Source organism: Myripristis murdjan, chromosome 16 (assembly GCF_902150065.1).
Source record: "Myripristis murdjan chromosome 16, fMyrMur1.1, whole genome shotgun sequence".
NCBI classification, from domain to species: Eukaryota; Metazoa; Chordata; class Actinopteri; order Holocentriformes; family Holocentridae; genus Myripristis; species Myripristis murdjan.
The window spans coordinates 5985001-6000000 of record NC_043995.1 but is presented as its reverse complement, the minus strand read 5'-3'; the positions used below and the strand labels follow the sequence as shown (position 1 = coordinate 6000000).

Below are 15000 nucleotides of genomic sequence, written 5' to 3'. Positions count from 1 at the left end.
GACTGTCCACAAGGTTGAGGAGAGTGTTTATAGGAATTTTTGACCATTCTTCCAAAAGCGCATTGGTGAGGTCACACACTGATGTTGGTCGAGAAGGCCTGGCTCTCAGTCTCCGCTCTAATTCATCCCAAAGGTGTTCTATCGGGTTCAGGTCAGGACTCTGTGCAGGCCAGTCAAGTTCATCCACACCAGACTCTGTCATCCATGTCTTTATGGACCTTGCTTTGTGCACTGGTGCACAGTCATGTTGGAAGAGGAAGGGGCCCGCTCCAAACTGTTCCCACAAGGTTGGGAGCATGGAATTGTCCAAAATGTTTTGGTATCCTGAAGCATTCAAAGTTCCTTTCACTGGAACTAAGGGGCCAAGCCCAGCTCCTGAAAAACAACCCCACACCATAATTCCTCCTCCACCAAATTTCACAGTCGGCACAATGCAGTCTGAAATGTACCGTTCTCCTGGCAACCTCCAAACCCAGACTCGTCCATCAGATTGCCAGATGGAAAAGCGTGATTCATCACTCCAGAGAACGCGTCTCCACTGCTCTAGAGGCCAGTGGCGGCATGCTTTACACCATTGCATCCGACGCTTTGCATTGCACTTGGTGATGTGTGGCTTGGCTGCAGCTGCTCGGCCATGGAAACCCATTCCATGAAGCTCTCTGCGTACTGTACTTGGGCTAATCTGAAGGTCACATGAAGTTTGTAGCTCTGTAGCAATTGACTGTGCAGAAAGTCGGCGACCTCTTTGCACTATGCGCTTCAGCATCCACTGACCCCTCTCCGTCACTTTACGTGGCCTACCACTTCGTGGCTGAGTTGCTGTTGTTCCCAAACGCTTCCATTTTGTTATAATAGAGCTGACAGTTGACTGTGGAATATTTAGGAGCGAGGAAATTTCACGACTGGATTTGTTGAACAGGTGGCATCCTATGACAGTTCCACGCTGGAATTCACTGAGCTCCTGAGAGCGGCCCATTCTTTCACAAATGTCTTGTTTCACAGTCTGCATGCCTGAGTGCTTGATTTTATACACCTGTGGCCAGGCCAAATGATTAGGACACCTGATTCTGATCATTTGAATGGGTGAGCGAATACTTTTGGTAATATAGTGTATATATCCCATTTTGCATGACAAGTGTATTGAGCGGAATGGAAAAAAAAAAGAAAAGCTGAATCTTCACTTACACTGTACATCAACAGTTATCTGTGTTGACTTTTGAACTTCATTTCCAGTCTCAATCTGGCAGTAGTAGCTACCAGCATCATCAGCTGTGACGGCACTCATATTCCAAGACGATCCATAATATGCAGGGGTGGTGTTTGTGCCCTTGTGCCAGGTGTAGGAGCTGTCTATATCGGCTCCCAAGCTGCAGCAGTCCAGCTGTAGGTTTGTGCCCTCAACGATGTCACCGCAGGGACTCAGTAACACTGAGACTTTATAAGGGTCTGGAGGATGGCAGTGTTAAAAAAATAAAGAATCTTCAGTTCAAATAAAATGGATCTGTACCTGTATCTGCATTATTTGACCTGCTCAATATAATACACTGATGCTTAACATATACTAGGTACGGCATTATGGTACACATTGGTGACCCATCTATAGTGTCATATTGATTTGATGGTGTTCTGCAGCTGCATTACTTCACAGCAATGCACACCTGCCTCATATAACAAGTATAATGGGTTACATTGCTATCCACTTTACATTCAATCATAAGCAAACCCTTACCTCAGTAGGATACATATCAGTCCTTATGAGCATCTAATTTAATTCAACAGGTAGAATTTTAAACCAACTGGTCTGCAAGAACATTTTGTTGCCATTGTCTATTTCTCTTTCTGTTATATTGTTATCAACAATTTAGCAAATATTGTGCTGTGGGTGTCAAAAGCGCAGAATACTCGCTTGCTTTTGAAAAGTAATCTTGAATTGTCTCTGTACCCACCAGCAACTGTATAACCCTCATAACAATGATAATTAGAGCATGGCTTAACCACAAACTAGTAAAGTTAGTTTTCCAAGCTGTTTGATAAGTCTGTTTTTGTGAAAGACACTGAATGAGCAGGAATTGGTTTTATGAGAGCAATGATGAACTTGTGGCTGTTGGTAATGGCCACATATAATATCCTACACCAACAATACCAATTACTTCCCTCTGACAGATGAAACAGAATCCCAAGCAGGAACAAGAGAAGGTCCCTTAATTAACAGGTATAAATACACATGTCAGTAAATCATTTTAATTTGTTTATGTATTGAAGTATGGAGGGAAAATATATTGTGTGTGCTGTGTGTTGTGTGGGTATCCCATGTACTGAGTGTATATACAATATCATTTTTTATAGTAATTTTTTTTTTAATATAATAATGTGCGCTGTAGTTTGATGTGGCAGCCTTTATGTCCAAAAAAAAAAAAAAAAAAAAAAAAAAAAAAAGCAAGGCCGAGGTAACAAATTACTAATTTCTCTGACAGTGGTCTTTTTTTTTTTTTTTTGCTCTAGTTACCAGAGACACAAAGGATGTGTCTCTGGCAACAAGAAGAACTAGAAACTAGAAACACTTGTGTAATGATTTCTCAATCATTACACAAGTGTGTATTTGTGGTGGAATGACACCACTACTGCCACTACCACCCACCTTCTGCTGAACACTCAAAACAAGACTCTTGGAAATGTTTCATGGCCAGGTCACCTGCCTGGGCTGCTGGGCCTGCACACCTCCATGCCTCAGTAATTTGTTGAGTCAGATATGACATGCACTTTCATTTTTGGCCTGTGAGTGAGTTGGCTAAAAATGCACTTTAGAAGTTGGTAATAAAAGTGAAACACAACTGACTTTACAAAAGTTGCGTTACTTCCAGAGTTGATACTGTATTAGCCTATTCTTTGTCACTGGTCAGTTTCAGTTCTGCTTCTGAGGGTTAAAGCAAAGGGTGCCACAGACAGTGGGTGGAGGAAGTGGCCTCTCACAGTGGGGATGATACTTTAACTACACTTTGTATAAGTAAACGTAATTAAAATCAGCAGAGTAAATGTCATTTTTCTTTTATGCTTGTTTTTTTTTTTTTTTTTTTTTAACAGTGCTACCTGCCAGCCACTTCTCATATTATGTTATTCTGAAAGAGTACCTACTTCTAGACAAACAGACAGTAAAGTAGAAACAGTCGCACACATGGACATACAGACATTTTACCTCACAGACAGACGGACAAAGAGCCATGAAAAACAGACAGCAGGACTATGTGGTTGGTCTAGTCATACTGTGACAGACTGATACACTAACCACAGGACTGACTGACAAACTATCAGCCACTGATCATACTGTCCTGTGTGACTCTACATCTATGTCAACCAGCTGAACTCTTTCCAGTTAGTTTGATCTCTTTGCTTGAAACCTGATTTAACGCTAAAAAAAGGTTTCACTCCTGAAGAAGTTCAACCACAGTCTTAATGTGGCGTGTTAGGGCAGAACTGCTGTGGCGTTTGCCAAAGGAGATGTATGCTCTTGCAACATCATTGACCAAAAAAAAAAAAAAAAAAAAAAGATTCCCCTCAAACAATTTCAAAATTAGGGGGAAAAAACATTTCCATACACACACAAACACACACATTGTGTCTCATTTCATTGAAGGGACATCACACTTATATTGAGTGAAATATTCTAACCCAGCATGCCGCTGTTTTACGGCTGCACCTTAAAACTAGCAAATGTCTTGTGCATCATTTTAGGCATTTCCCTGTCATTCAGCAGGGCCTGTTTGGTATCTTTGAAAATCTTGGGATCTCCAGGGGAATTTAAAGTAAAGTTCTTTGGATTTGAATGAAGCTCAGCCACGGAGATTTGGCAAATGACATGAGTGGTGGAGTTAAACTGGATAGAGACAGATTATGGTGCTGTTTAAAGGTTATATAAAAGTTGAGAACCAATGTGGTGGAGCTGGTAAATGCCAGTCAACGTTAGCTTGTTAGCTACTTTAGCCACATTTGTTGGCTTTGTTAGCTTCGCCAGCCTCCTGGTTAAGGTTAGGAAAAGGTCACGGTAAAGGTTAGGAACATGTTAATCATCATGGGGGTAGGAAAATGTCATGTTTAAGGTTACAAAAATGTTGGTCATCATGGTTAAATATAGGAAAAGGTCATGTTTACATTTACAAAGCGTTAGCCAGTGTTGGCAGACCCTTTAAAGGCTTCATCTGCATTGTTTTCTCCATTCATTCTGTATCATTTTTGTTTTTTATTTCAGCACTTTTAAACCCCTATTAAATCGCTTTTACAACGTCTTTTCTTAAATTCTTGTTCAACTCCATTAATTTGGCTTGTAAATAGTCTTATTTCCGTCTCATTTTTTTTTCAACTTTTCCCCTCTTTTAAATCACTTCATAACTTTCTAACTAAGTCTTATGACAATGACAACGATGATGATGATGGTGATGGTGACGATGATGATGGTGATGATGATGGTAATGGTGATGATGATGATCCTTCCTACCTGCAACCAGGAGCTGTACACCTCTCTGCTCCGGCATCTTCTGCGTGGGGTGGTTGGTGATGAGGTAGAACACGTAGGTTCCAGTGTCCGACTCTTTCAGATCAGATATAGTCAGGGAGCAGCTCTTTGTTTGTGGGTCTCCCAGGTACTTCACTCTGTTCTGGTAGGCTGGATCCAGGAAGATCCCGTCACTGTGGAACACATATCTGAGACAGACAGACAGACTATGAAATACTCTCCTGTCACTGTGTAATCTCCAAACAGAGAAACTGATCTTTTCTACAGTTATGGAATGCAGATCATTGCTACCTTGGTGTGATACAGCGGCTGTCTCCCACACACCACATCTCAGACAGAACTTTGTATTCATGTTCCTGTGAGAGTCATGAGACAAGAGGAACTTTTTGGAAGCAGGTTGATGGATCAAATGTGAACATGGATCTACATGATTCTGACTGCTTCAACTAAATCAAACAGCAGTAATCAGATATCAGTCCACTAGCTGCTGCTACTCGTAGCAAATGTCAGGATGTTACAATTTAATGTCACATTTATCCATGACAAGCTCACTGGCTTCCAGTTAACTGAGTGCTGATGTTACCATTGACAGAGAATTTCCTCCAGATAAATGCACAGACCTGAGGTATGCATTGCAGATGCTGACAATGCCTTCTTTCTTTAATTACCTCGGCAGAGCGCTGCCCCTCTGCCCCCGTTTCCCTGGAGCTCTGGGGGTAGTCATAGGAACAAACCAGCGTCAAAGTGGAGCCAATCCTAGCGCAGATTTGATCAGTTATAAGATCAACAGACCAATCACCAGCAAGAATACCTGAAGGGAGGAACACATGCATCTTGTATTGATAGAAAGTTAAAATAATATATTTTTCAAATAAGGATTTGTTCTCTTTTATGTGACATTACAAAAGGAAAACCGATAAGTGGTCGGTTGCACAGAAAATACAAGCAAACTCTGATCTCAATTTTCCACACTGTCGGTCTAGTGAATGAATACACCTGTACTTTATATTGGGAAAAACGCTTTGGTTTTCTGTTATTGTTCATGATTTCTTTACTATTCCTTTACTCTCACCAGCACTCTCTGAACTAGTGTATGACTGTCCTCTTTAAATGTCTTTATTTGTGCAAATAGAAAGGAAAATAGTAGATGTCAAGTTGTTCTTGTTATGAGTGGGAAAAAATACCCTTCATGGGTTGAGATAATTTTCTTAGTATTAGTGCAATACTATAATTTTGCAACAGCTGGTGTGGGAAGTTTTATTTCAAGATGTGGCATGGAGCTAAGTGGAATTATCTCATCATTTGAAGCCCATTGACTGTAATCCTGAAAAGAAGATTGAAGTTATTTAGACATACATTGCTTTATGTGAACATAAAGAATACACATATATTGTATTTTCTGTGCAGTGTAGATTACTTTGGAGAAACTAGAGGGCTACAAAGTGAGGACAGGGAAATGCAACTCCTCAGGTTTATCTATGAGTCCAGTTACAGTCAATTTACTGAATGCTTAATCTGGTGATACAGTTGACAAATTTTGGGATAATGCTACCAGCAACAAAGTAACTACTAACAAAATTAATAATAGGCACAAATATCCAAATGTTTCATCATAGTAAGATGCAGTGGTGTTGGCAACTCCATGGAAAGCATAGAGTATTATTTGGTGAAGATTTAAATGGTAATTGCAATGTGACAGGACATTCAAAATCATACAATAACATAATGGCTTGAATTGGCTTGTAATGGAGTATTACAATAACCTAATATCTTATTAATTATTTGTGTTTGATGTTTGGACAGTGAATGCAAACAGGAAAGTGAACGATCTTCTAATCCTCCAAGTGTGTGATAGTGACACTTCAGCTTTCTGAGTTTCGTTCACTGTTTTTAGGTCAGCTGATGTTCAGCATGCTGAACATCTCACCATGTGGATGTTATGGAAGGAAACATTAGCCTGCATATTAATAGGTAACACCTCCCAGCTGTATGGGAGCAATGTCTCTCTTAGTGGCTCTAGGTCTTACCTGTGAGGCAGAGTGCCAGCAGCAGCCAGCAGGTGTGTGGCACTCCTCTGCCCATCTTTCCCCCGTGGAGCTCTCCTCTTCCTTTTGTCGCCGCTGACAGTTTTACTGCCGTCTAGTTAGTCCTCCCTCTGTCTGCCTCCCCCACTTCACCTGCTGCCCTCCTTCTGCTTCCCCTTTCTCTCCTCCTCACCTTCCGCTGTAGAGTGACAACAGCCTGCGTTGACCAAATGTGTTCTTCTCTCCTCTACCTTCATCCACCGAATGCCTTTAAGCCTCTCCTTGTCCACAACAATGACTTTTGAATCTGCTTTTCAAACTTCCTCTTTATTTATTTTTTTTTCTACCAACAAGGAACTGATGTGTTTGCTTTCATGTGCAGCAAAGGGAACTTATGCCTTAGGGATGTGTGACCCTTTTTTCCTTGTATGTGTGTGTGTGTGTGTGTGTGTGTGAATTGATAATATAAACTCACTCAAGTCCAGGTGCAGATAACACTTTTATCTATCACAACATTTATTAGGCTACATTCTTTTTGATTCATGTTTTTCCACTGAATCCCTCAGACTGTAATATAGATATTGACAGCGTAGCCACCCTGTCCTGTCACACACTGCTCCCGGCCTGTGAGTGCGCTCTGATGTCCCGTTTGCCCGGCCAGTAACGTCCCTGTGACGTCAGCTGCACCCCTCCTGGCTGCCCAGTTGACCGTCCAGAGAACAACCGGGACCCGACTACACCACACCAACCGGGAAACTGCGGATACACTTTCATCAACTTTTTTTTATTTACTCAGACCTCCAAATGTTTCTCACTTTTCCATTAGGAGCGGGCGCCGGTGGTTTTGGTTGATTGGAAACGGCGAATACTGTCGCTTGGACACCGAGCTTTTTCCCCGTTTTACTTGGGGTCAGTAACCTGTGAAGAGAACAATAAAGGATTTACTGAAAACTTTGGATTTATCTGCCGTGCGGTTTAAAGGGGCACTGTGGCCTATCTGTGAAGCAGAGGTGTATGATTTATATTCTCGGATTACAAAATAAATCCACTTTTTTCACCTGAAGAGAAGGCCTGGGCTACACCTGCTGCAAGGAGACAACACAGGTGAGTGTTTTTGTGAAAAGCAAGTTACATGACGTTCATTTATCACTCAAAAATTTATTCATGCTCATATGAGAAGAGAAGATCTGGTTTTATGAAATGCTCAAAAGATAGCCATGCTGAAAGGAAAAGGCCGCCGTGCGTAACGACTACGTGCGCACGTTACCTGTATTTGGCGTTGAGCATATTTCAGTGAAATTAAAATAAATCAAAGCCGTTAAAGTGATTCCAAAGCATTTTAGTGGAACGTGTAAACATCCTTTCAGCAGCGTGCCCTTTGGTTTGTTTATCCTGTTTAACCCGTCCGTGTCCCGCACCGCTTTTCATGCTTTTGAGCTGCAAAAAGCGGGAAAAAAAAAAAAAAAAAACGCAACAAAAAAGTCCCCATGTTGGAAAACTGTCCCTGTTGGAATATTTTGCGAATATTATAGTGGCATCACAGTGAAATGGAAAAGGAGCCTGCAGTAAGGTCACCATAAACTCATTATTGAGCCCCACACACACTGGGCCGCCATGTCTGTCTATCTATCTATTTATCTATCTATCTATCTATCTATCTATCTATCTATCTATCTATCTATCTATCTATCTATCTATCTATTTGTTAATTATGCATACTGAAACGTATTTGTTTAGTCAGTTGGTGATTAATGTATTTTTTTTTTATTTTTAAGTTCTGTTTCTTGGTCACATGTGTCAGTCGTGCTGCAGGGCAGGAAGTATGTGCGGTTTAACGTTAGTTGATGATCAATTGAACATCAGTCATCCATCTGTAGCATACTATACTGTGCCGGGAAGGTTCACCAGGGGTCAGCTACACCCAAATAATACTAAGAAGAGTGCACTCCATCTTATTGTGTCAAGTATGCCAAGTTCAGAGCCCAAACTGAGTGTTGTCAATTCACTGCCTCATTAGGAAAGCAGGAAAATTCGGCATTCGAAGTGTGGATCATCTATAAGATTATCTATCAGCTTTCCAGAAAACAAAGCAATCCTCAAAAACAAGTTTCTCCTTCAGACTAGATTGGTCTGGTTTGCGTTCAGATTTGCAAATCATCTTCAGCAATTATACACAGAGAAAATGTCAGAAGGCCCATAGTTTGCCTGTCCCCTCTGATGGGGCTGGGCCTTGACTGGGCGGGTGCAAGGCTGAAAGGTGGTGATCAAGCCTGATCAGCACACTGACTTCATTAAAACATTAAACTGACAATTCCTCAGTTGTACTTTATGCCTACCTGAATGAATCGTGGATAAACACATTTGAAATCAAATTTCTCATGTGCCCTTGAACAGATGGCTTAAAGAGAAATACAAATAAAATTAAATTTGGAATCGTCAGTATTGCATAGAGTCTAAAACTGCACCAGTTCACCTCAGTGCATGTGGGCAATATGGACATAACCAACTGGTGATTGATATTTTTGATCAACAATAAAAGGTAATGTCGATTTGATGACCAAGCAGGTAGAGACAAATAACAGAACAGCTAAAGAAATCAACTAAGTTCAGACAATTGGATCCCTTTACTATAAGGCAGGAAAAGAAAACACTTATGCCAGATCACGTTATTACGATATTAAAAATCTCAGATGATATCTAGTCGTATATCGCGACATCAATACAATATCAGTATACTGCCCAGCCCTCAGAGTAACTGTGAGGTTTCAACATGTCACACTGTCCAGTGGCTGGGTGTGCCTGGCTGAGAAGCACTAATGGAAGAGAACTCGACTCAGTTGATGAAGTTATTTCAAGAAAATCTGATGGAGGAATTCCAGTAAAAGTAAAAAAAAAAAAAAAAAAATCTATGTGACAGAAATATTCATTCTCTCATTTGTGTTTTTCATACATCGTCCTTAGCATTCTAAACTAGCTATCTGTCTATTTGTCTGTCGGTCAGTTTGTCTGTTTATCTATGTCTGTTTGCTTGTTTGATTAAACCATTGCAGCTGAGCATGAGACATGCATAAATAATTTCATGCATCACGGTCTTTGCTCTGGTTTTAGGAGGGCACCACAGCCTTGACAATATGTCTCTCGGACATATTTTCAAGGATTCTGGTGTCAGAAAATAGAGCAATAAAGAACAATTTAAATGACAAGTGTGCTCAAAACATGCTAAATATACTATGACCCGAAACGGACCTGGTGGCATTTCAATATTATTATTATTGATGTGTGTTATTGCATGTGTATTCTATGAGCAGGCAGAGAGGTCTGCTGAGGGACTAGATCACCTGCCCTGAGGAGGAAGGAAGGAAGGAAGGAAGGAAGGAGTGAAAGAAGGAAGGAAGGAAGGAAGCAGAGACTGATTACTGATCACGTCTGACCTCTGCCCCCTATAGAATGTATGCTGAGAAAACTGTGACAGAGGGGAAGATGGGTGAGTATAATTATAGCACACACACCCACACACTCACTCACACACACACACACACACACACACACACACACACGCACAGAGTGAGAGAGAGAGAGCACTGCTGGCTTGGCTGTTTTCGATATTAGAGACTAGACATGAGTCGACTTGGCTGTTAACTATTAACTTTTTTTTTTTTTTTTTTTGCTTTTTGCTGTTTTTCTGTCTCTTATGGACACTGGTTTTGAGATCTGTCCTTCACGAACACTCAGAGAATGCTTTCTCTCACAAAGCATTTCTGTTTCTTTCACTCAGTTACACGTAGGGCCTAAACAGTATGGGGTTATGATAGGATGTGGACAGTGCTGATGAAAAAACAACAAGTCTGGCAGTAATGGCTGAAGATCAGTGGGCAACTTCCTTAATGTGCTCATGATTTTTTCCCCCATTACACTTATCTCCTTTAATCACCTGAGCATGAGGAATGCATGTGATAACTTGTGGTAAATGAAGGCACACCCTTCCCTGTCAGTGACAAACTGTTGCTTCTCATTACATTTACATTTATACCACCAGCAACACATGCACTATGCAAAATTGCTGAAGGTTGATTTAAATGAGGACCTTGTAGAGTAATAAAAAAAACACGGAATAAGCACATAATTTGATGATCATAGGCCCAACTCTCTGATAAACCACACACTTATTAGACATTATTATTGTCAGTTGAATGTAAATCCTTGGCAGTTTTGCATACTGCCCCTTAAACCCACAGACTATACCAAATTTTCCTACCTTTTTCCTCCCCTCATAACTTTTGAATGCATCTTCTGTGAAACCCCACATTTATAAAGGAAACCAAAGAATCCATCCTCTCTCTGTGTCTTCCTGCCTCACATGTTGTCTTTGGACTCCGTTATATTATAGTGTAATGTTTCATGGAGTGCGTAACAGATCTTTTGCAGCTGCTAATGAGCATACTGCATGTTATGAAGTTCTTATGGAAGGAAAGATAAGATTATGTGCTTCATTTTACTGTTGTCCTTTGGACAAATTGTGTCAGCGTGCACTGTGAAACCGTCCCTAATGCTCCAAAGACAAACTCAAACTGTGCATTTATGGTGCACTTAGTGATTCAAGTTGTTTTAATGTTTATCGAGCTTTGGAGAGCCCTGTCTGCTACGAATTACGTTCTTTCCCTAATCTTAACCAGGTGGTTTTGATGCTTAAAGTAACAAAAGTCTTTTGTTACTTTTTAGTCTTAGTATTTACGTATTTAGTCTTTGACTAAATACGTATCCATCTAAACGTGATTAAGAATGCAGTTTAGGTTCATGGGAATGTAATTTTTAGCAGACTGGGTTGGCTTTGGAAGCACGTGTCTACCTTCTGCAGCGGTATTAAAGCTTATTCACTAGTTTTCACAAGAGTTTTTTTTCTCAGCACTTGCCCAGGCTGTGGAAGCGAACAAAATTTACCATTTTCTCTTCAACCACAAGTCCACTAGCTAACAGTATGATCCTGCATGTAGCCTACCTTACAGGGATGTGGGACTGCAGTACGATAAAGCCGGTCGCCTGTCACAAAGTAAAACTGTCCTCAGCTGAACATCATGATCATCATCATTTGGGGAAACATTTCAATCTTCTCACATCTTCTGCTGTTCCCATCAAGGGCTTTCCTTGGTCATTTTGGTCCTTTTTATGCTAAAAGTTGAATTCTGTTAATCTGTCCTGTCTGGCTGACGGGAGTTCATCCAGACGCTGTGGCTCATGCTGTATCTTTAGTGTGTGTTTATAAGACACACCAGGCAATCTAGCAGCCCAGCCTAGGAGTGGCACATGTGTGATGCTTTTTTTATGTGTGTGTGTGTGTGTGTTTGTGTGTTAAGATTAGGTGGGATTTCTGTTGAAAAGATGTGGTTATATTGACGACAACACATGTGGAAACAGGCACAGAAGCAAAAATATGCACACACACACACACACACACACATACATATACACACACACACACACACACATACATATACACACACACACACACACACACACACACACACACACACACACACACACACACACACACACACACACACACACAACTAGGTTAGGGAATCCCTCAAATCACTTAATTGGGATCATTTAAGGGGCAGATGGCTACAGTGTGTTTGTGTTTGTTTTCATTTTAACTTCTTTGCCATGACAACATATGACTCACAGGATCACGTTTGCATGTGTGTGTGTGTATGTGTGTGTGTGTGTGCCTGTGCGTGCAAGAAAGAGGGAGAGACTGACAAAAAGACACAGTCATAGAGAGTGTGTGGAAGTACATAGTCTACTCAGACAACAGGCTGTTAATCAGTCATTATCAGCTACGTACATCCCATAAATCCCATATCATCTCATTCTATTTCTACGCCTTTATTTTTTGTCTCATTCTATTCTATTTCTCAACATCAAGACCCATTTCAGCCTAAGAGCAAGTGCAGTCAACCTCACTTGCAGTTTGACATATTTGGAAAGTGGATTTTCAATAACTCAGTTTTGAAAATGCAGTTTTTTTTCTCAAGAAGCCTGTATTATCTAACTTTATCTAGCTGTAATTAAGATATAGATGTAATTAAGATTACAGTTTAGTTATAATTAAGATATAATTCATTCATTTGTTGGCAAGTGAATTGTAGCTTCTATTTATATTTTAAATTGTTTGATCTGATAATGAATTGAGCCCTGCCCTAGTGAAGCTGATGTGTGAAGATGGAGCTGTTCTGGCTTGTCCTTATTAGTTCTGTAATCTGTCAACAGTCTCTTACTTGTTCAGTCAAAGCAGTCAAATATATGTGTCTCTTGTGGCTGCATATTAAATGCTGCTTGGTCGCTTTTGATCTTCTCATGCAAAGAGAAACAGGTGGAAAAAAGTTCTTTGTGAGAATGGAGTCGTCAGATGAGGTAATTATCTATGCTGTGATTATAATTTTACAATTCCAGTTAAAAGTGCAGTGAGAGGTGGCAACAACAACTCCCTTTTAACAGCCAGTTAATGTTCACCTTAGTGTTCTCATCGTAGTATAACTCAACATATATAGAGAGAGTTTCTCTACACTGTCAATACCAGCTTTCACTACTAACGCATACTTTTCAGCCTAGTTGGCAACAGTGATTTTTGAAGAACCCTTACCTCATAGCACACACACACACACACACACACACACGCGCGCGCGCGCGCGTGCGCACACACACACACACACAGAATAAGGGATCAGGTAGGGATAGGAACAATAGAACATTTGTTCTCCAGAGTCGTGTGATGAGTGGAGGTGCGCTGGGTGGGGAAAGAGGGGTGGAAAGAAAGAAGGAGAGGAGATGGGGAAGGGGGGGGGTAGTGCTGTGTCGGGGCCAGAGCTGAGATGGGATGAGGACAATTTGAGGCATTTCCTGGATGAGCCAGCAATGTCTCTCTCATAATATGTACATTGGCTGTCAAACATCCACTCTTGACGCATTTCTTTTTCTCTCTGACCCTTGGCCTCTATTGTTACCCAAAATCCCACAAGCCAAGGAAAAATAACACCGTTAGTAACCAGACAGGACGTTTGGGAGGAAGAGGGGGTTTAAGCAGGAGAAGATTCAAGGCAAGGCCTGAAATTCATGCAGGAGGGAAAAATACAAACAAGGTAGATTTAGCACTGGCCAGGTAGAGGTAGAGGTGGAAACTCCATTTTGTACCAAGCCAGTTTGCCCATCCTATAGGTTTGTTGTCAGTCCATGAGTTGTTTACTTCCATAAATGGGAACACAATCTCATGATGTGTAAAAAGTTACTGCAATGCAGAAAGCGAGATGATAGAAATGGAGGTGGGGTGAGCAGTTGCACCTGGAAGGTAAGAGGTGGGGAGAAAAATATGTAAGAATGAAGTAAAGTAAGCAGACAGAAATGGAGAAATGAGTGCATTTCAAGTGCATGCATTTACATTTTGTCCTACTCACTTTGAACTGCTATATTTGAAAAACTGAACATCAGCCAATGAGCTAGCTTGACTCTTTGCACTTGGTGAAAGAATTACAAATTGTGTCCTACTTAGGCAATAGTAGTAGGATCAGTTTGCCACCTTGCAGCCTGGCAGACGTCAGGTTGGTTGCAACACCGTTGCAGGGAGCAAATATTTGGAAATTTTAATAGTGGTAGTGCAGAATATCACTGAAGTATAAACACTTCACGAATGATACAACACAGAATGATTCAACTATGCAGGCTTCCAGCAAGCTGCATAGTTACCAAGCCAACAGCTATCAGTGATATGTTCACATGTTGTTGTACAGCTGTGTTTCAGACTCATTTGATCAGTGGGGAGAATAAGGTTCCAGCAGCACAGTGCCACGTTGTCATCCCTTAGGGAGGGAGATTGTGTCCTGTCGACACTCGGGGCACAAAAGTCCCTTGTGTCTGGAGCTGAATCTGGATTATGAAATTCGAAATGGATTTGCGAAAAATGGGGCTGAAATTATAGTAACAGGTGAAACTGAATGATTGCATGCTCCATATCAAGTCACTGCATTTCATTTTGTATTGGTGCCTGAGAAATAAAATTTTGTTGAATAAAATCGATATTCTCCTAAGTCAGCGGTTCACATAAAGCCTTTGCTGAGCCGGCGAGAGAGGCAGAGATGTGAGAGGGGAGAGAGGAGGAGGTGCAGGGAGACGAGGCCAGGAAGGAAACTAAGCATGTCGAATGTTTTCTCTGATTTGATAGGGAACATTTCCTTCTCACAGCTTCTGTTGTGCTTCTGCTGTTTTCTGGCGCACAGAATGTTCTAGCAGCATTAAACTCCAGCCCTGACTCTCTAATGCAGCGCGATACAGAAGAGAAAATCCACCTTAAGACACGACACATCAGGCTACTGCCTATCCAGCACCTCAAGCTACTCACACGGAGCAAAATACCCAATGCTTAAAACTGCACCGCACTTTTACTTCACATTCACATCTTCCAACAAGTCCTCCAAACCA

General features: G+C 41.1%; 2 protein-coding genes across 2 annotated transcripts in view; one reads left to right on the top strand and one right to left on the bottom strand.

Moving 5' to 3' along the window:
• Positions 1–6809, bottom strand: part of LOC115373588 (cell surface A33 antigen) — a 7681-nt gene extending 872 nt beyond the window's left edge. The window contains exons 1-4 of the mRNA XM_030072073.1: positions 6535–6809; positions 5176–5318; positions 4799–4863; positions 4490–4695 (exon numbers count right to left, since the gene is read on the bottom strand). Of these exons, the coding sequence (XP_029927933.1) occupies positions 4490–4695; positions 4799–4863; positions 5176–5318; positions 6535–6589 (469 nt within the window). The 5' untranslated portion in view covers positions 6590–6809. The remainder of the gene's footprint in view (positions 1–4489; positions 4696–4798; positions 4864–5175; positions 5319–6534) is intronic.
• Positions 6810–9978: 3169 nt separating this feature from the next.
• The window catches only part of hpn (hepsin), a 15762-nt gene continuing 10740 nt past the window's right edge, over positions 9979–15000 (top strand). Inside the window, exon 1 of the mRNA XM_030072524.1 lies at positions 9979–10015. Coding sequence (XP_029928384.1) covers positions 9979–10015 — 37 coding nt within the window. The remainder of the gene's footprint in view (positions 10016–15000) is intronic.